Raw genomic sequence first — 23,509 nt, forward strand, 5'->3', positions numbered from 1 at the left:
ATAAATAATATAAAAAGCTAAAAGTCGCATAAAATTGAATTCTTCAAAAGTTTCGCGTCCGAGAGGGCATTCCAATATTTTCCCAGAAAGTTCAGTCGAACATATTTCATCTGTTGGACATTGATTGAAAATCGATTCCGCGGTTCAAAAGTTAAGATTTTTTAGGAAAGGATATACTACCTTGATCAAAAAGTTCCCGTAATCACCACCCGTTTTTATTCTTATTTTTTTTTTGTAGGTTAGCACATCTATTATTAACATTCTATAAACTTTGTAGTGTGATAGTTTTCTATTTCTGAAAGTTACGCTGTATTGAGTATATCTGCTATTGTGCGTGCCTCGAATTTGTACAATTTGTAAAATTTGAAAAATCAATCGTTATTCGTGAACATTTGACTAAAAACGAAACGAATACCATTCATTATCCACCGAATTCACCTGGTTTGGCCCCATGTGACTTTTTTCATAAGTGCGTTGCAGTCGATAGGGAGTACAATATCGATATTGATGTATAATCTTGTATTTTTTAATCAAGGTGGTATATCAGAAATTTACGAAAAACCAGAATTTTCAGACAACTCCAACTCTAGATTATGTACCATAACGGCGATGGGATTTGAAAAAAAACAGAGCAGTGGATCATTTTTTGTTGTATGAATTTTGGGCATTCAATGTTATGATGGTAATTTCCACCATTATGCAAAGAAGGGTTAAAATAACGTTTAAGGAAAAAATTAGATTCTATATTAAAAAATATAGCAATTAATGATAATTAATGATAACGGTAATTGATAATTAATGTGATATTTTATTTATTTTTTTCCTTTTCGGAACAGAAAATCTACATTTACTGATTTGATTGTGCGATTGGTTCCATTTTCACCTGCTTTCCGCAGTATCTAGAGATCGTTTTAGAATGTATTGTGTTCGTACACAAATGAAGATATATGATTTGGGATAATATCACAATATCTAATTTCAACCGGCCCAATTCATCATCGTTCCATTTGATGATCATTGGAGGAATTTTATTCTTTAGTCCATAATAATACCATCGCTAACTGGGAAACGCAAATGGAACGAACATGGATCGGGCCGGTGGCTTCATTCGATTTTCCTTATGGTTAGCCTTAAACTGTGGTTCAAAAGTTTGGAATTAAGTCGAGAATTTAATCGTACCTTCTCCCGACTCATGTCCATTCACTGTTCGTTAAATGCGCTACTCTTCAGTATCAATCTTGTCAGGCGGTAATCTCTGCGTTTGTGGTCAGGGTTCGATGACATCGAGCACGTTGTTTGGTCGTATCTTGTATCTTGTCGCCAGATCGAATTTAGAAAACCTCCTTCGGGCCCGAGGAGGACAGCCCCCTGTGTCGGTGAAAGATGCGTTGGCTCGGGTAGACTTGATCACATGTCCGGTATATATGTTTTCCTCAAAGCTATCGATATTCGTGTGTGATTGTTCCTATATACTTGTACCCTCCTTTTCTTCCTTTCCTTTTATTTTTTCCCATTCCTCCAAATACTAACGATAATCTTTGACTTTGTTCAGATAATTTTCTATCTTTGAGGATGACCCCGAAACCTAACCTTTTCTTTTCAAATACAATACATTGAAGTCTCAAGCACTTCAAAAATCGATTTACCCGACCACATATTGACCAAATAACCCATAGTCTCGTGGCACTGATTGGGGAAAAAGGGAAAACCACCGAAAACCACGATTCTTGCATTTCGCCAAAATTATCTGCCCATTACCACACCAAGTTTCTCCCAAAACGATTCTATCCACCCGAAGTGCATAACACAATCCGCGAACATAAATCTCCCGTTTACTGCTGAAAAAACATGACAAGTTGGAGCGCGAGCGCAGCGAAACAAATGTGTTTTAACAGCATAATGAAAATCATATCATGAACTCGACAGAAGAAACCATCAGCAGCAGCTTGAAAAATTACTACAAATGATCCTCCACATCAGCGCCATCAGCGCCATCAGCAGCAGCAGCAAACATTGTCTGCAGCATCGCTTCCCCATGGCCCTCCCGAGTACAAGTGTTTCCATTATGTTTAATAGTCGCCGGGCAAGATTTCTTGCGTGTTTTTTTTTTTGTATTTCGGTGGGATGAATGCGAGAATCGTGAAAAACACACGTTCTCGCTGCAATGCAGTCGGAAAAACGCAAGCTGCGGGCGGGGTAACTCCTTTCTCCGACTAAAGATAATTAATGTTATGGCCAATCGTGAAATTGATTAAATTTAGACTCATTTATTACCACCACGAGGAGCTTGCATCGGATTTTTTATTTCTGTGGGGAGAGGAGTGGAAATTAATCACTCATTTGCACTGTTATTAAAGTGATTTTTGGAAGGGCACTTTTTATGCCGAAGAAAACCAAAGCGCGGGTGAGAGGTTTATGGGTGTGAAAAAGACTATTAACGCTTCGGGGAGCAAGGTGCCGGTATTGATTTTTAAGTGTTTGATTGATGAACCGACAGGCTGTCGAGAAGTTGTTAAAATATTATTTGGTGTGAGCCTCTTTATGAACTTCTAATCATTTTAGATTGTATCTTTCTATGGCCAAAAATCTTTCACTTTCCTACTATGGCAAAACACTTCGGCACATGTGTTGATGGAAGAAAACTCTCCTGCATAGTGTCATTTATCATAAGATGATTACATGAGCAAACAGTATGGAAATGGGTTTCCCCTTAGCAATTTTCATGGGGATATTACTCTTTGCTACTGTGTCAATAAAGCAGTTAGCGTGAAATGGTTTGTAGTCAGCAGAAAAAAAAGCACATCTTTTTTACTTTACGGAAGCATTGATTCTCATAAAAACAAGGGATTACCAAATAGAATAGTCACTCATACAAACACACAAAACCAATCCCATCCTGACTTTATCCTGTTGTGTTGTTATTGCGACAATCATTTTTCTTCTCCGCTCCGCCCAACCGTAGGAAATAATCTTTCACTTGTAATGTTATAAACTCTTTATTTTCGAGTCCCTTCTGCGCGCTGCCACTATCCCTCCTATACCTCCCACACACGTATGATGGGAAGCAATCATCCCAACTGGTACCGCTTTTTCCTTCATTTTCGAGCACGGAGCGCTTGGGTGACATCTCCTTCTTCGTTCATTTTTTTATTTTTTCTTCATCTCAATCGTGTTTTCCGTACGTAATAATATATCAACAAATTCGGGTGCAAGAAGGGATGAAATATGGGAGATTCTCTAAGTTTAAATTCAATCTTTTGCTGCACCTGTTACCAATCGTTGGTAGCGTTTTAAAGATGGATATAAATCGTTGGTGATGTTAAGCCGCTTAAGGCTCTACGAAAATAATACTTGGAAGAGGTTTTGAAAAGATTTTAAATTTCAAACCCACAACACAGTTGTAATTTAACGTTGGCAATAATTATTATTTACAATGATTATCAACGAGGTTGTAGGATTTATTTTTTTAAACTACTTATTTCGTTGGTAGTAATATACGAAATTTTTGTGTACAAGCGTATCGCTTGCATTTGTAATTATGATATCGTCTGCAAAGATTGATGGAAGGATACAGTGAGAGGCTTGAGAGGAATATTGCCTATCGTATGTGGGTATCGAACCGAACATCTGACACTCATGTGTGATTACGTAGCAGAGTTACTAATTTAATGAATGTCGCTAAATCAAGCTATGTTTTTAGCCGAATTGATTCCTCAACCTCCAGTAAGTAATAATGGAATAAACTGAATAGGATCAATGTATTGCCTACGTCTTCATGCGCTACCACTTTAGGTCATTCTAGTAACGAGATTAATGAATACTTCGGATCAAATTTTGTTCCGGATAGAAATGTTACATCAGTTCCACTATTGAATGATAATGGGTTTGAGTTTTCTCCCATTCGTGATTATGATGTTATTCTAGGGATCACTGCTGTAAAATCTGATGTCGTGGGTCTTGATAATGTACCGTTTAAGTTTATTCGTCTGATATTATCTCACATTTTGCCAACAATAACTTGAATATTTCTTCCTAAAAATATTCTAGTGTTTTTTTTTATCCCATTTATTTATTTAAGGCTCATTAGCATTTTAGCTGTAACAGAGCCGAATTTTAATCGTGTACATGTCACATGGTTATCATATCTATAATTAGCACATTACACAGTTGCCGTTCGCCAGTATTCCTTCTATACCATTACATATGGTACATTCATACAGTAGCCATTTAGGCGTAAGAGTATTCTTTCTGTTCTTCCATTATCCAGTTGGACCACCGGACAGCGGAGACAGTTGATTGATCATTGTTGAGTTATTTATAGAACAGCAGCCCGATGTGTCTTGCAGAGCAGAGCAGTTGTATGGATGAATCGATCTTATTTCGACCGTGGATCGATCTCCATCGCTGATGATTGTTGCGTGGACGTAGCTATTCTGTAACAACACAAAGATGGTCAATGAGGGTCCTGAGTTTTGAACTCACGATCGATATTCTAGTGTTTGAAGTCGAGTATAGTTATTCCTATTCGTAAAAGCCCTAAAAGTAATGATGTAAACAATCTGCGACCTATAAGTATCTTGTGCACACATTCAAAAGTTTTGAATGTTTGATTGAAATCTAAAATGAACGATTTTGTTTGTACACAAAGTTAATTATCTCCAAAAGTGCTTTACTAAAGGTACATGATGATGTTCACTCTGCAATTGATAGAAAAGTCGTCGACTTTTTACTGTTAATTGATTTTCTAAGGCCTTTGATAGGGTGTCTCATTCAAAACTATTGTAGAAATTATCTGAAAAGTTTATGTTTTCTGGGTCTGCAGTAAGTCTCTTACATGCATATTTATCATGTAGATCACAAGTGGTATCCACAAATGGGACTTTCTCAGATAGAATAGATATCATGTCTGGTGTCCCACAGGGATCAATTGAAGGGCCTCTCCTATTCTCGATGTTTATTAATGACTTACCAGGAGGTCTCAAAAACTAATATATTTTTACGCTGTTGATCTTTCCTTAACAACGATGGACCCCATTATCAACGATGACTTATCTATATACAGTAAAACCTGTTTTTGTGCGGTTTTTTTTGTGGGATTTTATTTTTTGTGCGTTGTTTTTGTTCTTGTGCGCCTTTTTTTGTGCGATTTCTTTTTGTGCGGTATATGAATAGAAGCATATTTGACGAAGTTATCGTCCATTTAGTTTTTTCGATGGTTTATATGCATTTCAGTGCGAAAAAAGCATATTTGCGTCTCAATTATCCACTTCTGAAATCATTCCCCTCCTCCCATCAAATACTCTAAGTTTTTCTAAGTTTTTGCAGGAAATGATTTCGTTTCGACATGCAACTAGAAGCACAAAACAACCACGTGCAACCGAAAAGGCAAACAGTCCCATCGCAAAGCAGGGAAACAAAAGGAAATAGAACGGCACAAAAAAAGTTTTTTTTCAAAATGGTACACAAAATGGAACACGATATTTTAAAGCTACTGGTGAAGTTATGCACGATTTTTTTTATGCGATTTTTTTGCATAATTGCACAAATGAAGCATACATAGAGATGAAACACAAATATCTGCAGAACTCGAGAACTAATCAAGCAAATGGAAACAAATCAGGCATATGGAGGTGTTAGGGTACAATAATTGTTTCTATGCTGGTTAAACACTCAACCCCCCTCTCTAAGGGGGAGGGGGCAGATGGTTTAGGCTGCAATACAAATGAAACACAAATTACAGGGGGCACACAAACACAAACTTCTGCATAACTCGAGAACTAATCAGGCACAATTTGGGATGTGAGGGTTTTTGAGTATGAGAAATGTTTCTATTATGGTATGACACCCCTCCCTCTTCTGGAATGGAGAGGGGGTCCCATAAAAATATTACACATATTTCAACCAAAAATATTCCAACCAAACATGACAATTGAAAATTTTCGGAAAACTCTGAAGGAAAAAGGGAATATTCGGAAAACTAAATTCCCATATGTTCTACAATTACATAGTGGCGAGTGCTGTTAGTCCATTTGATGTTTGCGCTAGTGAAATTGATCTTTGTTCGAAACTGGAAATGAATTTTAGTGTGATGCACACTCCTATATTTTTTTCTATCTATACCAATAAAAAAGTATCAAAAGTATTCAATCATATTTTCTGTATAAAACATTTATTCCATGTAACGGAGAAACATGTTATGTTGCAAATGGTTGAAAAATCGTGAACGAGGATTGTGTCTGAGAATCGTCTGATATTATAATGATGAGTTTTGTTAGAAATACTAGGAATTCTATAGTTAAAGGCAAATTCAACGAGGTCGATTAGAAGATCAATCAATGTACAGTTTTGCGATTGGACCCATGAACTTGCTTATAGTAAGAAAACTAGAATGTTTGAAGGTATTGATAACGGGTCAGCTTTCTGTTTTTCTTTTGAATGCATCTGTCATGGCATTGAATCGTCTACGTATTGCCCATAATTTCTGTATTCGATACGTGTTCAAATTAATCAGATTCTGCAGATATCTCCAAAAGCAATTATTTGGTCGCCGATTTGACGATTTGAATAAATTGCGATGGTGTAGAACCATTTTCAATTTAATTACAAAACAGCATCATACTAATTCGAAAAATTACAGCCTGCTCAATGTAGTCGTACAAGAAACTTTTTATTATATCGTTCTCGTCCGTCACATTACCGAAAAACTCGATTCGTACAAGGGATCACATTTTGGAACCTATTACCAGCTGATATAAAGCTTATTCGCTCTAAAGGGTGTGTCACATCAAATTGCATCACGGAAAAAACGCGGTAGAAATTTAATTTTTAGGAATTATATCTTCAGCTTTCGCTTATAATCAGATAAGAGTGTATAGATCACGTTGGCCATGCTTCACTGTCAATTTTTCGTAAATTTGGAAAAATGTCGTCGAACGAAAAAGAGCGTCATGAATTAATCCTGTGCACTCATTTCGAGAATCCGGAGTTGTCACATCGGTACATCGGTAAGATACTGGGAATCGTCCAATCCACGGTCAGCAGAGTACTAAAACGATACTTCGAGAACCTAACCATCGACCGGAAGGTGAAGAACGGCAAAAATGGATGCTCCGTCAGTGAAAAAGATCACAAGCGCGTAGTTAAGCAGTTTAGACGTGATCCGAGAAGTTCGGTCTGGAATGTCGCCAATAAGCTGAATTTGTCAAGTTCATTCGTCCAGCGGACCAAGCAGCGGGAGGGCCTGCGTACATACAAGGTTCAGAAGGCTCCTAACCGCGACGAAAGGCAAAACATGGTGGGGAAGACGCGAACCCGGAAGCTGTACACCGAAATGCTGACGAAGCCGCATTGCCTGGTAATGGACGACGAAACCTACGTCAAAGCGGACTTTCGTCAGCTGCCGGGCCTGTTGTTCTTCTCCGCAGAGCACAAATTCAGCGTTCCGGAGGAGATTCGCAAGCAGAAACTATCCAAGTTTGCCAAAAAGTACATGGTGTGGCAAGCGATCTGCTCTTGCGGAAAGCGGAGCGCCCCCTTCGTGATGACCGGCACGGTAAACGGGCAGGTTTACCTTAAGGAGTGCCTACAGAAGCGCTTACTACCACTATTGAAGCAGCACGAGGGCCCGACCATCTTCTGGCCGGATCTCGCTTCGTGCCACTATTCAAAGGACGTGTTGGAGTGGTACGAAGCCAACCTTCGTGCCAAAGGAAACGAACCCGCCCAACGCGCCGGAGCTTCGCCCAATAGAGAAATATTGGGCGATTAGGAAGCAGGACCTCCGGAAGAATCCAAAAGTTGTCAAATCGGAGGCGGACTTCAAGAGAAAATGGATTTCTGTTCAATAAAAACTACAACCTGACGTTGTACAGAACCTTATGGACGGGGTAAAGAGGAAGGTGCGAGCATACGGGCTTGGGCTCGAAGTATGAATAAAAAGAAAATGCCAAAAGTTGTTTAACAGTTTTTATTTTACTGTCTAAAATTTTCAAAAGGATCGGTCTACTGGGCGAATTTCTACAGCGTTTTTTCCGTGATGCAATTTGATGTGACGCTCCCTTTATAACTAGGTTCCGTCGCGAATGTGTGACATGGTTAAACGCAAGAAATCAGCAATAAAATAAAATAATTATTTAAATCATGGAATTATAATTGCAAAAACCTCTGAATAACGCTGAAACGTTGAATTTAAGCTCAACTGAACTAATTGTAGCAAGTAAAAAGGATTGTCCTTACGCTATAAGTAATAAATGAATAAATGAAAGTTGAAAAAAAAATAAATAAAGGCTTGAGGTTTACTTGGATTTACTTATTCTCCAACGTAATACAAAAAAACGGATTTATTCACTTGCCAACTTGGCTCCCGCTGGCCTCCTTGTTTATTCATTTGTCCCGGTTGATTTCGAACCAGCAGTCATCGAACGTATATTTGAATTGGCAATGCGTGGGTTTATGAATATGAAAACGATACCATTGGGGTGGATGACGAACTGATGATAAGTTAAACTGTAAAAATTTATGTCGATTTCAATAATAGAAAGTTCTGCTCACTATTGAATGAATCTTTTCATTTTGATTTTATGTCAGAAAATATGTATTTATACGTTATACGAGGGTCGTTCAAAAAATAAGTTTCAGTGCCTCAGAAATGGCGAAAAAATTAAGTTAGGACAAAAAACAAAATGATTTTCGTAATCTACGTTTAATTTTCTATTAATCGTCATAACGTACGAGGCATTTTTCATAGCTTGGCACGAGTTTTTCTATTCCGAGCGTAGTGCGTAGCGTTCAACTTTTTGAAGAACGATGTATCTGCGTCACGAATTTCTGCGTGTTATCGAATCGTTGACCGCCGAATGTCTGTTTCATCACCGGGAATAAGTGATAGTGGCTAGGGGCGAGGTCTGGGGAGTAAGGAGGATGCTCGAACACAGTCCATTTGAAATTTTTCATTTGGTTGCGAACAGAATAGCCCCGCGCATTATTGTGCGGATAAGCCATACCTCGACTGGAATATTACACCCTGGCCAAGTGGTCAGTAGTGGTCAATAGGTATAGATTCTAGGAAGGATGAAGAGGAAAAAGGAGAAGATATCGGAGAAAGGAAAAAATAGCTTTGAAACGGACAAAGGTCAGTGTTGAAATAAAAGTGGAATAGAAAGGAAGTCCAAAAGAATTGTTTAACCCTAAAGTTCATACTTATCACTATTGGAACGTACAGTTAACTTAAATATAATATAATTCAAAATGGTAGAAAAATTACGCTTAAACCAGTCAATTATTACTTAATTAAAACTTATCTAACTAAACTCACAGTCCGACGTCAATGCTAAAATCCTAGTGCTACTTAAATCTAATTGCGCTTAATAGTTAGATTTATCAAGTAGGTAATAATTTGCCTAAGTTTAATGAAATTATATCTAATTCTCCTCCACAAGCCAAATTTGGTTTCATTTGCTTGATTAGTTCTCGAGTTATGCAGAAATTTGTGTTTCATTTGTATGGGAGCCCCCCTTTAGAGAAGGGGAGGAGTGTCTAACCGCCATAGAATCGTTTATCGATCCCTAAAACTTCCATATGCCTAATTTGGTTCCATTTGCTTGACTAGTTCTCGAGTTATGCAGAAATTTGTGTTTCATTTGTATGGCAGCCCCATTAGAAAGATGGGAGGAGTGTTGAGCCACCTTAGAAATGTTTCTTGCCCCCCTAAAACCTCCATATGCCAAATTTGGTTTCGTTTGCTTGATTAGTTCTTGAATTATGCACTAATGTATGCTTCATTTTTACGGCATCCATTTTTATAGATATAGATAGCAGTGTCGTAGCCAGAAATTGACCAGCGCCCCGTGGGGGAGAGGCAGTGCTTTTAAAATCGAAAAAAAAATTATTCATCGTCTTGTTACAGGTCATGGACCAAAATTTTATTCAAATGGTCACGTACAACTACAAGCCAAGCTTTTGCGTAAACTTCTTGGATTCTTGGAATGCTTCATCAGTTTTGGAACTATATCAAGTTGTTGAAGATGAAGAGTCCGAACATTGGGTTCTAAGTGAAACAGCCTTATGTGGAATCGAAAAAGTTATTACTTGGGCTAAAGAAAGTGGATTGTCATTGGAAACTAAATTCCTGCTGCGAAAATTATGTAAAAATATATATATATTCAAAATTGCTCAAATGTTTTCGAACAAAAAATCATTTGCATGTTGAGCAAGCGTATTACATTGTGTAGAATGCGAAACAGCGAAAAAGTCGATTTTGTCTGCGACGACGTCTGTTTTTGTCTGCGAGACGTCTGTCGATCAACTCGATAAGTATTTTTTTGAATTACAAACTGAGGATAAACCTTCAGAAAATGGTCTTTTTATTGTTGTTTTTTTTCAAAATTTTAAAACATGAGAACGTTTATGGATTTACACGTAAGAGTCCACATAGGCGTCAATGTTTGGAAAATCTGTTTTTCAGAGGCATACAATAAACGTACACCCAAACTAGCGTTGGCAGAAAACATACCATCTTTGGCAGAAAAGATGCCATTTCCTGGTCATGAGAGTCAAATGCGCAAATAATGAGCTGTTTTGAAGCTTAAAAATGGTTTGTGTGTATGCAAGCAGACATCTCTTTCTGTTTTCTTTCCTATTTTCATTTGGGATTGTGCAAAAAAAAAGTCCATGCGACGTCAATGGGGATCGAACCGAGGCCGGCTGGAATGCAAAGTTACTTTACACGACCACGTTATCCATATAGCTGCCAGCGCTATTATAAAGAAGCGTGATAATACACCTCATCATAAAATGAAGTTGGAAGGTGTTTTCTAAGCCGATAAAGAAGAACACGAACGAGAATATATCTTTCTCTGTCTGGTCCGTGTATTTGGTAAACTATACGAAAAGCTTTCATTTAAATGTGTCTCCTGTTTCGTCCCTCATATTGGCTCTAGCATATATATTATACAAATGAAGTTTGTATGGAAGTTTTAGGGATCGATAAACGATTCTATGGCGGTTAGACACTCCTCCCCTTCTCTAAAGGGGGGCTCCCATACAAATATTGGGGAGTAAAACATTTTATGTTATCTTTCAGCTCATTTAATGTAATAAATCGGGATGCTAGAAAATGTGTTAAAAATTAACTTTGGGTGTACTAGTATAACGTATACCTGAATATATGTTCAAGTTGTGAAGTCAAAAGTCCCGAAAGCAAATTGCAAACGAATTATAAGTCGGATATCTCTGACATTTCAGATTTCTACGGTTATTCAGTTGAAAACATATTTCTCTCCCATTGTGTATCCTTTTCTCGGACAGAAGTCGCAAACTTCGCGAAGCAGAATCTAATCCCGCTTCAAACCACATAAGCTGCAGTGCGGCGCGACCAGCGACAGTTTAATTACAAAACTTTTCCACCCCAGGGTGACTCCGGCTCCGGCCAATCCGTCGTGATGTCCACCACAAAACGGATGAGCGGGGCCGGGGGCCAAGAAAATACTAAACATAAACCGTCAAATGTATTTTTCATCATTTACGCTTCTTTGAACGCGCTCGGCAACCTGCGGCAACAACACTTCAACACAAATGCCACATTGGCCAAGGTGTTGTTGCTGGAGGGGGAGGGAGGAAACAAAAGTTCCGGTGTCCGCGAAGGGAAGCGAAATAAAAACAGGAAAGAAAACTTTCCTGGCACAAATCCAACCTGGCAGGGGATCTCGTCGCGCGGTCATTCTGATCCTAAGACGACGAGCAAAGTGGGGTTTGAACAACAAGATGGATCGTTTGTCCTTTGTCTTTGTTTAATTTCGTGTAGATATATTTTTTAACTTTGCTTGGTTAAGATTTGTTTCTGCTACACTCGGAAAAACCCGTAGTGGAAATTCACAGGATAAGCCTCAATGGGTGCTGGCGGTGGTGCAACATGATTTCCACCTACAGCGGCACAGTTCAGAGTACAAAAGGAATCCTTGGAAATGTCTTGTCAAATGCTGGAGCTAAGTTCTGACAAAAACATAATATCCTATCGTCCCGATTGTGAATCCGGGAACAGCGAGAAAAGGCAAAAGAAGGAATAAACCGACAGAGAAGTCCCGATGGCTGATCCGTTGTGGGGGGAGGAAAAGTTAGCAAAGCTCTTAACGCCCCGCTGAAGACGCACTTGCGCTAGGATGGTGGTACCCGAAAAAAGCAGAGTAAAAATAAACTTCTTGGCAAGCATAGCGGTTGTCAGCTGTCATCTCGTGATTCTTCCTTTCCGACAACCAAATCCTGCAAATGACTTCCCAAGTGATGGAGCTTAAGTATGTACTCTTCAAAAACGGAATCACTTTGGTGGTTACATGTATGTGGTTCCGCTTGCATGGTTTTGAGTTGGAATCTACAGGCTGCTGAAACTTACCCAGTTGCTTGAGAAAAATTGTGTATAATAATTTTTAATTGAATGATCGCACACAAATAGAGTTTTCGTAATGAAATCAATCCGCTGTTCGCTTCCGAAGTTCACGCGAAATACGCGATGAAAAATGAAAACTACTAATTGATTCAATTTCGGCGTTCAATTTTTCGCGTGGGTCAAAATAAAGCCAAAAACCAATATTTCTCGCGTAATAACATATTTTTCTTTAATGCTTCATTTCAGAGCTGCGCAACGCTTAGCTTCGGGCGGTGTGATTCAACAGCACCAACAGCAGCTGCTGCAGCAGCAGCATCACCAGAGCCAACATTCGAGTGCAAAAATGAGCGGTGCTGGTGTGGGCGGTGGTGAAATCGGTGGCTACTGCGGTGCAATCCAACGAACGCCCCCACCGGTGCCCGCCGGGTTGGCTCGCAGGATGGCCAACCGAGAGGTCGTAGGACTGGGCAAGGTGAGTCAGAGGGGATGGGGAAAACATTTTATTCGGTTTATTTTTCAATTCCATGACAAATTGAGACGGGTTTCCGTTTTTTTGTGCCAACCGACGTCAGCAGAAATACAGTTTACTGCACTCTAACTCTCAAGTTTTGTCATTCGCCCCCTCTTGAGGGCGGGCGTTCTTCTTTCTTCGGCTGGGCTGCCATAATACGTGCAATTTATTCCCAACGCTAGTTTTATTGTGCAACGAGTAATAGTTGTCGAGGTCCGGTTGCGAAGGAAATGCAAGCAAACTTTGTATGTGCGCCATTTGGTTCTATTACTCTAATAAGGTTTCAATTGGACAATGGAAATGTAACTTTTTACCAGACGTGCTGGCAATGTGACATGTTTTCAGCATACAAATACTTCACAGCATCCACTTTGAAAAGGCGTCACTTTTTACGGTGGATGGTTTTGGTCTTCAATCGAGAAAGTTCCAGTGCATTCATATTAGGTTGGGGGAAGAAGCCATTCTTTTCTCGATAGATGTCTGTAAGGTTCTTTATCTTGTAAAGTACCGATCAAACTATGTCAGATTTATGCGTTCAAAACAGTAGTTAACAAAGGGATGAATCGGTTAATTTCACAGTTTTTTTTATTAAGGGAAAATTTGTAAATTATATTTATGGTTCTGATACTGTAACAGCCAATTATCATCAAAACCAAAAATTTTTTTTGAAAACAATTTCGCTGACAAAAATAGTTATTTTAAAAATTAAAATTCATGTTTCTCCAAAACGTATTCTTTTAAAATTCCCAAAAATATATATCTGAATAGTACTTAAAATTTCCAAAAAGTCCTCCATACATCGGAAGATGGGCACTTTTACAGGGAAAAAGTTTTTCGAACAACAACTTTTTCATGTTTTCTTTGACAAAAATACAACCAATCCTAATTTTGTTTAAAGTCAAGAAAGCGATATAGTGTATTCCACAAAGTTTTAGAACTTATTAAAATATGAACTTTTGTCGAAGACGTCAACTTTCTATCTGTTATAGTTTTTGGAATGTAAGTCATTTTTGTTTGAAGACTCCTGAAAAAAATAATGTTTTGCTCGTAACATTTTTTTGTTAAAATTCTCACGTTTGACATGTTTCTAAATAGAGAAAAGTTAGCAGAGCATGTAAACTGCTATAATTTATACATAAAAATGTTACTAATTAAACATTAATAGTATTTTTTCAAAGAAAAAAATATAGGAGGTTGTGTTCAAGATAAGACCGCATTATTGACGTAGAACTACGCTCTGGGTTTAATTCAAGTCGCTTGTTTATAACTGCGGATATTATTTTATAAAGCTACGAAATTTTTGAAATGACTGTTCTACCAGTTTGGTCGCCCTGAAATGTTTTTTTATTGTAGCATCATTTGACGATAATTGTATGATGATTCATTCTTGTGCTCGCAGAACAATACATGCTCGAGATAAGCGCAGCTGTCATCCTTAGTGGAGACATTTTTGCTACTGGCCAGCGAAACCAAATTACATACAAAATTCCAGAACGACATTTACTTTCTTGGTGACTGAATAAACGAAATAAACTCTATCTGTTAATCTCAACAACCTCGAAAAGAGTTGCACTGCTTCATTATGATCAAGATTACCGGAAATGCAATCCTAGTTGCAAGCAGTTTTGTGACTGGCATGCGAAATCAAATAAATTAATGACTTCATATAACTTATTGAATAACTTGGTATTCCCCAAATAATTTTTTGGTGCACTACCTTAACGCCTGCTTCACCATAGCGTCAGTTCAATGCATTGATGACAGAAAACAAACAATTTTAACTGCTTGGAAAAGGCTGAATATTTGCCTCAGCAGAGATTCGTTACTACCTCCAGCTATCTCCCCTCCATGTTTATATTTATCAATACGACTGCATAATTTGCAACACCAAACGCACGCACGTACGCACACAAATATCCATATATCGATGGCTTGAAGCAACTAAATATACACACACTCTCCGTTTCGCGCTCTTCTCAACAGAAGCCCTTTCTGTTAATATTGTCAATCTAAATTAGTTTAGCTGCCATCCTTTGTGGAGAGAATTTTCCTACAGTCATGCGAAACCAAATCACTGACAAAATTCCAGAGCATTTATTTTCTTGGTGAGCTGACGATAGCCTAGCTTGATGATTATCCACACAATTGTGTAGCTCAGAACCTTAATGCATCAGTCAAGGCGTCAGTTTGATGCAATGATTGCAATGCCAGAGACATCAGCGAGTGAGTAATTTGTTCACGTTCACAGCTCAATCCGAAACGAAGAGATGTGATGACGCAAAACAAGAAAGAACAAGCGATATTCATTGCTTTGAATACAGAACCATACTGAAAGTTTGCCTTCCTTCCTTGTTTGAGACTTTAAACTTTTTCAGTTCATTCGACTCCAACCTTCAAAAAGGTAATTGGAAAACTTTATCCATCATATTACTCCTCCACCCTCATTGCCTTGCCATTGCCTTGCATTCGATCCCTCGCCGTCCAGCTCGCCCAGCAACGATGTTATTCAGTCGTTTTCCTCACGAAGAATGAAAGTTTGCCTCAGCGAGATCCACTGTTTATACTCTAGGGAAATATTACCCTTTGTTCTTCTTCTTTCCTTTGTTCACGGAGACATTACATCTTACGATTTCACCTTCGTTGCTCGTCGATAAGTTGCTCGTTATTGACAGCTCTGTTCGGGAAAGCACACAAATAAGGAAATGGGAATGCTTCCAATTTTCATCAATTTAAACCATATACTGACTATGGATTGTAATGTATAACATATCAAACAAATCTTAGGGAATTTTCAATTTGTTTGGTCTGTAAATCGCCAAAATCCGTTCGCGGCAAAAATAGTTATTAACGTTAACTTTATTTCATAAAAACGTGACCTGTTTTCTGATTTGGCACCCTTAATGAAAGACGTAGTTCTACGTCAAAAAATGAAAAAGTTGTTGTTCGAAAAACATTTTCTATTTAAATGTGGCCATCGTCCGATGTACGGAAAACTTGTTGGAAATTTTAAGGGTTATTTATATCAATTTTTTCAGAATTTCAGAAGCATATGTTTTCGAGAAAAATAAATTTTAATTTTCAAAATTTTTTTTACAATGACATTTTTTTTTTTCAAAAAATTTGTTGATAATTTCAAATGAAAACCAAAGTAATTTCCTACGTTTCATTCTCTGACCAACTTTTTGTAGATCTTATAGTTTTTAAATTATGATTTTTCGAAAAAAAAAAGTTGTAAAAATTCACAATTTATAAACAAACTACAAAAAAACTATCAGACCTACAAAATTTTAGTCAAAGAATGGAATGTAGGAAATTATTTTGGTTTTCATTAAAAATTAAAATGGGGGTCTCCGTAGCCACATTGGTTGCGCGTTCGCTTAGTAAGCGATCGATCGTGAGTTCAAAACTCAGGGCCCTCATTGACCATCTTTGTGTTGTTACAGAATAGCTACGTCCACGCAACAATCATCAACAATGGAGATCGATCCACGGTCGAAATAAGATCGATTCATCCATACAACTGCTCTGCTCTGCAAGACACATCGGGCTGCTGTTCTATAAACAACTCAACAATGATCAATCAACTGTCTCCGCTGTCCGGTGGTCCAACTGGATAATGGAAGAACAGAAAGAATACTCTTACGCCTAAATGGCTACTGTGTGAATGTACCATATGTGATGGTATAGAAGGAATACTGGCGAATGACAACTGTGTAATGTGCTAATTATAGATATGATAACCATGTGACATGTACACGATTAAAATTCGGCTCTGTTACATCTAAAATGCTAATGAGCCTTAAATAAATAAATGGGATAAAAAAAATTTAAAATTACCAAAGAATTTTTTGAAAAAAAAGTTCATTGAAAAAAAAATATTTTAAAAATTAAAATTCATTTTTCTCGAAAACATATGCTTTTAAAATTCTGAACAAAATATCTATTTATATCTGTAGCCCTTAAAATTTCCAACAAGTTTTCCATACATCGGACGATGACCACATTTACATGGAAAAAGTTTTTCGAGCAACAACTTTTTCATTTTTTTCTTTGAAAAAATATTATTAATGTTTAATTCGTAACATTTTTATGTATAAATTATCGCAGTGTACATGCTCTGCTAACTTTTCTCTCTGTTCAGAAACATGTTAAGAATATGTCAAACGTGAGAATTTTAACAGAAAAATGTTACGAGCAAAACATCTTTTTTTTTCAGGAGTCTTCATATAAAAATGACTTATATTCCAAAAACTATAAAAGATAGAAAGTTAATGTCTTCGACAAAAGTTTCTATTTTTTTTTATCCCATTTATTTATTTGAGGCTCATTAGCATTTTAGCTGTAACAGAGCCGAATTTTAATCGTGCACATGTCACATGATTATCATATCTATAATTAGCACATTACACACAGTTGCCATTCGCCAGTATTCCTTCTATACCATTACATATGGTACATTCACACAATAGCCATTTAGGCGTGAGAGTTTTCTATCTGTTCTTCCATTATCCAGTTAGACCGGACAGCGGAGACAGTTGATTGATCATTGTTGAGTAATTTATAGAACAGCAGCCCGATGTGTCTTGCAGAGCAGAGCAGTTGTATGGATGAATCGATCTTATTTCGACCGTGGATCGATCTCCATTGTTGATGATTGTTGCGTGGACGTAGCAATTCTGTAACAACACAAAGATGGTCAATGAGAAAGTTTCTATTTTAACAAGATCTAAAACTTTGTGGAATACACTATATCGCTATCTTGACTTTAAACAAAATTAGGATTAGTTGTATTTTTTTTCAAAGAAAACATGAAAAAGTTGTTGTTCGAAAAACCTTTTCCCTGTAAAAGTGCCCATCTTTCGATGTATGGACGATTTGTTGGAATTTGTATTTATGTTATAAATTTTTCTAAAAAATTAAGAATAAAAATTTGACTTTTTCCAAAAAGTAGTTTAATAATTTTTCGAATATTTCAAATATGCAAAGTTGCTTAAATGATCCATGTATTTACACCCACAACGTTTCACTGCTATCTGAAATGGTGCTGGCAACTCCTAAGACGAGTTGGCATGCAATTCGTCTATACCAAGTATATTGTCCTCGAAGGAAACCATGTTAAGGAATAAATACAGCTTTGCCTAAAAAAACTATTGTTTTCATTAGAAATTCCGGGACTTTTGACATGTAATGACATACAAAAGAACTTAACCAATCATACTAAAAATAATAAATCGTATCTGCATAAAAAATATCTTTTTTTTTCCAAAATATATATTTTTATAAAGGCTCATATGGCGTTAGCCTCACGGAGCCGTGAGTTCAATACTTTGACAATTTTTCTTATTATCTATGTTAGTAATATGTAACCGATTACTCGTGGTTGGCTCGAGGTTAGTATTACAAGTGTTTTCGTAATTGGGATGTTGCTGTCTCCAATGCACTGTACGTGTGCCCGACACGGGATACTTCCTATTGGGATGCAGCTGACCATTAATCAGCAACGCTCCCCTAGTCTGTACCTCATATCTAGCGTGGTGCGTCTTTCTCGAGTCGAGGAATCCAGGATAGAATGGTCACTAGCCGGCGAAATCATCAGTTCGTGTAGAACTGTCATGAGCGGTACAACCTTTGGCTCTTGTTGAATGATCAGTGGACTGCACAACCTTTGGCCCGTGTGTCTGTAAAGAGTGTGTGTATGTATTGCCGCGACTAAGTAAAAGTTTATCGATCGGATAGGAGGGATATGAAACGGGAAAAATATCATTATTTTTTTTATTTTTATTTTTGACGCGTTTCCTGAAGCTTTTTTTTTGTACAAATTCGAGTTCATCGCCTTGTTTATGAAAAAATCAAGGCTTCGCTACACAAGAGAAGAAGATAAAAAGAATTTATACTAGCCCGCAAATGATGTCGAACATAGTAATAAATAACATCGAACAATTTCCGTAAACCATCTGACAAGTGGTAGCGTAGTTCGTGAGAAAGTCTGTTAATTGATTTATACAGAGAGCGATTCCATGCCAAATCAACCGAGAATAGCTGATTCTGACCTGACCCTCTACGATTTTTTTTAAAACTTCATGCTTTATGAACTCACTTCATGAACTTAATTTTTTTTAAGCTACAACTGCGCGAAGTTTTGGAATTTCGTTCCGTTTAAAATCTTTATATCTGCATTTTCGTGAGTCCGACATGGCACCGCTAGCCGTCAAACTTTATTCTATTAGGTCAGTTTATTAATAATAAAAATAAAATTCGATTGATCTGAGAGAAAAAAAAATTTTTTTTGAGTGAGTTTTTCTTAAAGTACATTTTTCAAAAGTTTTCCTATGAGATCCATTGATTTTACAACATTTCCATCGAATATTATATTTTCATTACATCTGGCGTAGTGGTAACATCCATACCTCTCACGCAGAGATCACGAGTACAATTCTCACTCCCAACATTCTTCCAAAAATGGAAGTAAAAGTGACGAACCAGCCGAAATGTGTTGAAAGCCACTATAATAGAAAAAAAAACATAGCTGATTTAGTCATAGATTCAAAAACATCAATTATATTGTAGCCCTCATAAAAATCATTCCCAATTAGAATCGGTCAGGCGGGGTTGAAAATTGTAATTTCAAGTAATCTCCATCGTATGTACCAAGTTTATAAAATGGGTGAGGTGGGGTGAGACTATTTTTACTATTTTTCTATTGAACTATTTTCCTAATAATTCGGTGGGGCATGGCGCTATAGCTTTTGAATTGTTGTAGATTTCGTAATTTAGTACATCGCGATAATTGCTTTCAATATACATGAAAATTTGTTTCTTGGAATATTGGCAGTTCCCTTTGGTGCCTACAGATCATTTTCTCATTTTTTCTTCTTCATATTTCGCTAGATTTTCCAAAGCTTTCAAGGCTTCAAGGCTTCAACACTTACCGCTGAAGCCCTTGGAGGAATGTAGAACTTATCTAAATATTTTATTTCTCCTCGTGCACTATTCTTCTACCTTCATCAGCCCGGTTCGCCGACGATGCAGCAGCGACAATCAACCCGCATTCGATCTATATATTTTCCATCTTCAAAAACATCTTCAGCTTTTACCGGGACGCTTTACGGAACGATTTTATTGCCATCCTGAAACGTGAGCCGGCATCATGGTGGTGGGGACGCGGTGGCGAGAAGTGCTCGGAAAAGTTGCATCAGGTTTCACTCGGTACGAGAGCAAAAGTAGCAATCCACTTCACAATGGGATACAAAACATTCGCATTCTGTTTAGCTTTGCGTTCTCCATCAGGTTCGGTGCCTCAACAAAATGTGAAACGCAGCAGGGGAGGGTGTTGACTGGGCTGGAGAAGTGAAAGCCGTAGAATCTCTTTTCCACTTAAGAGTTTATAAATGTGCAAATGTTTGTATACGAGTTTTCCTTCGGTCGGTTCGTTTCGATCTTATTTTTCTATACGCTGTCGCTGGAGGGATTGGTCTTATATCAGCTCGAGAATGCCATCTAAAAGGTCATACTCATTCTCGACACCTCTCGCTCCCTTACCCGCCACCCAGCTGGGGAGGAAACCTATTGGAAATTCAGATCCATTTAGACGCTCGAGACATCCACTTAAGCTAAACAGTTTGGGTGCTTTCTTTTATTTGTTGCATCATATGAACCGTATAATTTGCCAATGTCGATGCAAATCTGAATGCATCCCTCAGATATCTCTGGAGAGAAAAATGATTCATAGTACAATCCACCATGCGTTCCCTTCACTGCGCACTCATACGTTTTGGACACATTGCCAATTTCAAATCAACCAGAAAGTAATCATTTCCCATGTGGTCCCAGCAGAACAATGGAACGGAACCACATCGCATCGGATCTTCATTAGTCCGAGCGGGACGTTTCGCTTTATTTACGTTTTATTGCTCTGACAACCTGACAGGTGTACCATTTCATTTCGGCCAGCAGCAATCGGAGTGGAAATAACGAAAGATGAGTTTTTTTTCTCCGTCTTCTTGTACCCGCATTCACCATTATGTGGAGTGTCTGGCCTGGCTTGGCCTAGCCTCTCGACCGGTGGCCCCACTGTCTCGATTGTCTCAGAAGTGAGAAGTCGTGACGTGGCACGTTCGGTGCCTATGTAACGGCAAGTTGTAAAGCTAATTTCATGCTCTCGGAAACACGAACCTGTACCGGGTGCCTGGCAAGGACGTGTCGAGAAACACTGTTCCCGCCGCCCGCCGTGTTTTGGACGAGAAAATTTAGCTCGAGTAAATATGGGAATAGAATAAGTAGCGAAGTTAGCTAACTAACTTCTTCGGCTAAAGTCAATGCTGTGCGATCATGGCTGGAAGTTTGGGAACGTTTTTGATTAAGAGATTTGCTTTTCGAGTGCAATTTAGTTGTTTTAACCAGTAGATCAGTTTGACGTCAAAACCTATAACATTAGAAAATAAAGTCAACCTAGTGTTGACAGAATACACTTTGAATAGGTAGTACTTAGCTCTAAAACTTATCATTGCCCTCCTTATGTACATAAAATTTCTAAGGACGAAGTAACATGCATTACATGGCAAAACTACAATACAAATTCAAGTAAATGTTCAATTAAATCATACGTTTGGTGTAGCGTCTTAAATGCAGTGGACTGTAAAATTGCTGACATAATCCCACTGCGCGATTCCGAAGCTGCCTCAACGCAGCTTGCCCAGCGAGAGAACCAAATTCCCCCCGTGGGCGCGATGCAGCGGGGATTTTCCATTCGCATGGAAACTTTAACCTCACTGTGGCGGATTGAGGGACACGTTGTTTTGAAGACAAAACACTACACACTCTTAAACTTAAACTATGTACATTATAATTCACATAACTTTATACTATACATTAAACTATACATGAAATAGTACAAATTTGAACCACTTCAATTTCGTTTTGTGTTCTGCTTCAATTCGCTGTTGCTGTTGACGCTCTACTGTCTCAATTCGAACTGTTTTCTGCAAGCCCCGGGTAAGGGGATATGATCCGCGAGTCAAGATGTGCTACAAATTTAGCTGTCATTGCCAAACCTATCAAATTACTCGGCGAACTCAAGGCAAATCTATGGAACAAGGTGCGCCCATTCGCTAACTAAAAAAAGAATTGTTTTTTGAAAAAAAAATTTATGTGAAATGTAATGATCATGATGATCACAAGGGTCTGAATGATAATATAAAACGTAGAACCCTAGGTTGATCACTTGAAATGTAGTATTATATTATAATGTAAACCAACTTAAGAAATTGAAAGAATTTAAGTGAAATAAAAGGGTTTGAATGAATTCTGCATTATTTCAATAATTTCAGTTGTATTTAGCTGCTGCTCATGCTTTATTCGAAAATTTTCATTCATTATTTTTTGTTCTAGAAGTGTGTTAATTTCGTCCTTAATTTCGTTTTCCAAATGGCGCAAATCATTATGGTGCCTTCAACGCAAAGACAATAAATGAAACGCTTGCAGCGTAAAACGTAATGAATATAATGAATATAGCAATGAGTATTTCATAAAGTATCAGTATATTCCACAAATTGTGCTCAATCGTCTTAATTTACTTTTGTGTATTTTTTAAATGGCTGCAGAAAACCACTTCACGTTTTGACCCACCTGGTAGTATGTTAAGTGCCTTGTTTTACACCAGCTTGAGAGTTTGGCAGTTCTCGCGAGTGACAGTGGTCGCAAATTGCATTTGCGACCCGGACATGTTTGACGCTGTCAAATCCTATGTGCTAGTATACGGATGCCCTCAGGCTGGTTTTCTGCTCTTGCAGAGCAGCATGTTATTTTCCTCTTTGTTATTGCATTTCTCCTGTTCGATCCAGTTCGAACAGGAAGGCGATGAAATGCACTTCAGGGCGTTGCTTCAGTTTGCGATCAATCCTTTCTTCAGTGCGCTTGCGACTGAACATTTGGAATAACTCAACTTAGGGACAGGGAATCTACCTCAAATAATGCAATCGAAAGCATATTCCTTTTTGGACGCAACACTGCGTAAAGGGTGTGTCACATCAAATTGCATCACGGAAAAAACGCTGTAGAAATTTAATTTTTAGGAATTATATCTTCAGCTTTCGCTTATAATCAGATAAGAGTGTATAGATCACGTTGGCCATGCTTCACTGTCAATTTTTCGTAAATTTGGAAAAATGTCGTCGAACGAAAAAGAGCGTCGTGAATTATTCCTGTGCACTCATTTCGAGAATCCGGAGTTGTCACATCGGGACATCGGTAAAATGCTGGGAATCGTCCAATCCACGGTCAGCAGAGTACTAAAACGATAGTTCGAGAACCTAACCATCGACCGGAAGGTGAAGAACGGCAAAAATGGATGCTCCGTCAGTGAAAAAGATCACAAGCGCGTAGTTAAGCAGTTTAGACGTGATCCGAGAAGTTCGGTCTGGGATGTCGCCAATAAGCTGAATTTGTCAAGTTCATTCGTCCAGCGGACCAAGCAGCGGGAGGGCCTGCGTACATACAATGTTCAGAAGGCTCCTAACCGCGACGAAAGGCAAAATATGGTGGGGAAGACGCGAACCCGGAAGCTGTACACCGAAATGCTGACGAAGCCACATTGCCTGGTAATGGACGACGAAACCTACGTC

At 38.1% G+C, this 23,509-nt stretch overlaps 1 protein-coding gene across 1 annotated transcript in view; it reads left to right on the forward strand.

Moving 5' to 3' along the window:
- Positions 1-23,509, forward strand: part of LOC129772853 (kinesin-like protein CG14535) — a 458,100-nt gene that overhangs the window by 237,325 nt on the left and 197,266 nt on the right. The window contains exon 5 of the mRNA XM_055776367.1: positions 12,626-12,851. Within this exon, the coding sequence (XP_055632342.1) occupies positions 12,626-12,851 (226 nt within the window). The remainder of the gene's footprint in view (positions 1-12,625; positions 12,852-23,509) is intronic.

This window comes from Toxorhynchites rutilus, chromosome 3 (assembly GCF_029784135.1).
Source record: "Toxorhynchites rutilus septentrionalis strain SRP chromosome 3, ASM2978413v1, whole genome shotgun sequence".
NCBI classification, from domain to species: Eukaryota; Metazoa; Arthropoda; class Insecta; order Diptera; family Culicidae; genus Toxorhynchites; species Toxorhynchites rutilus.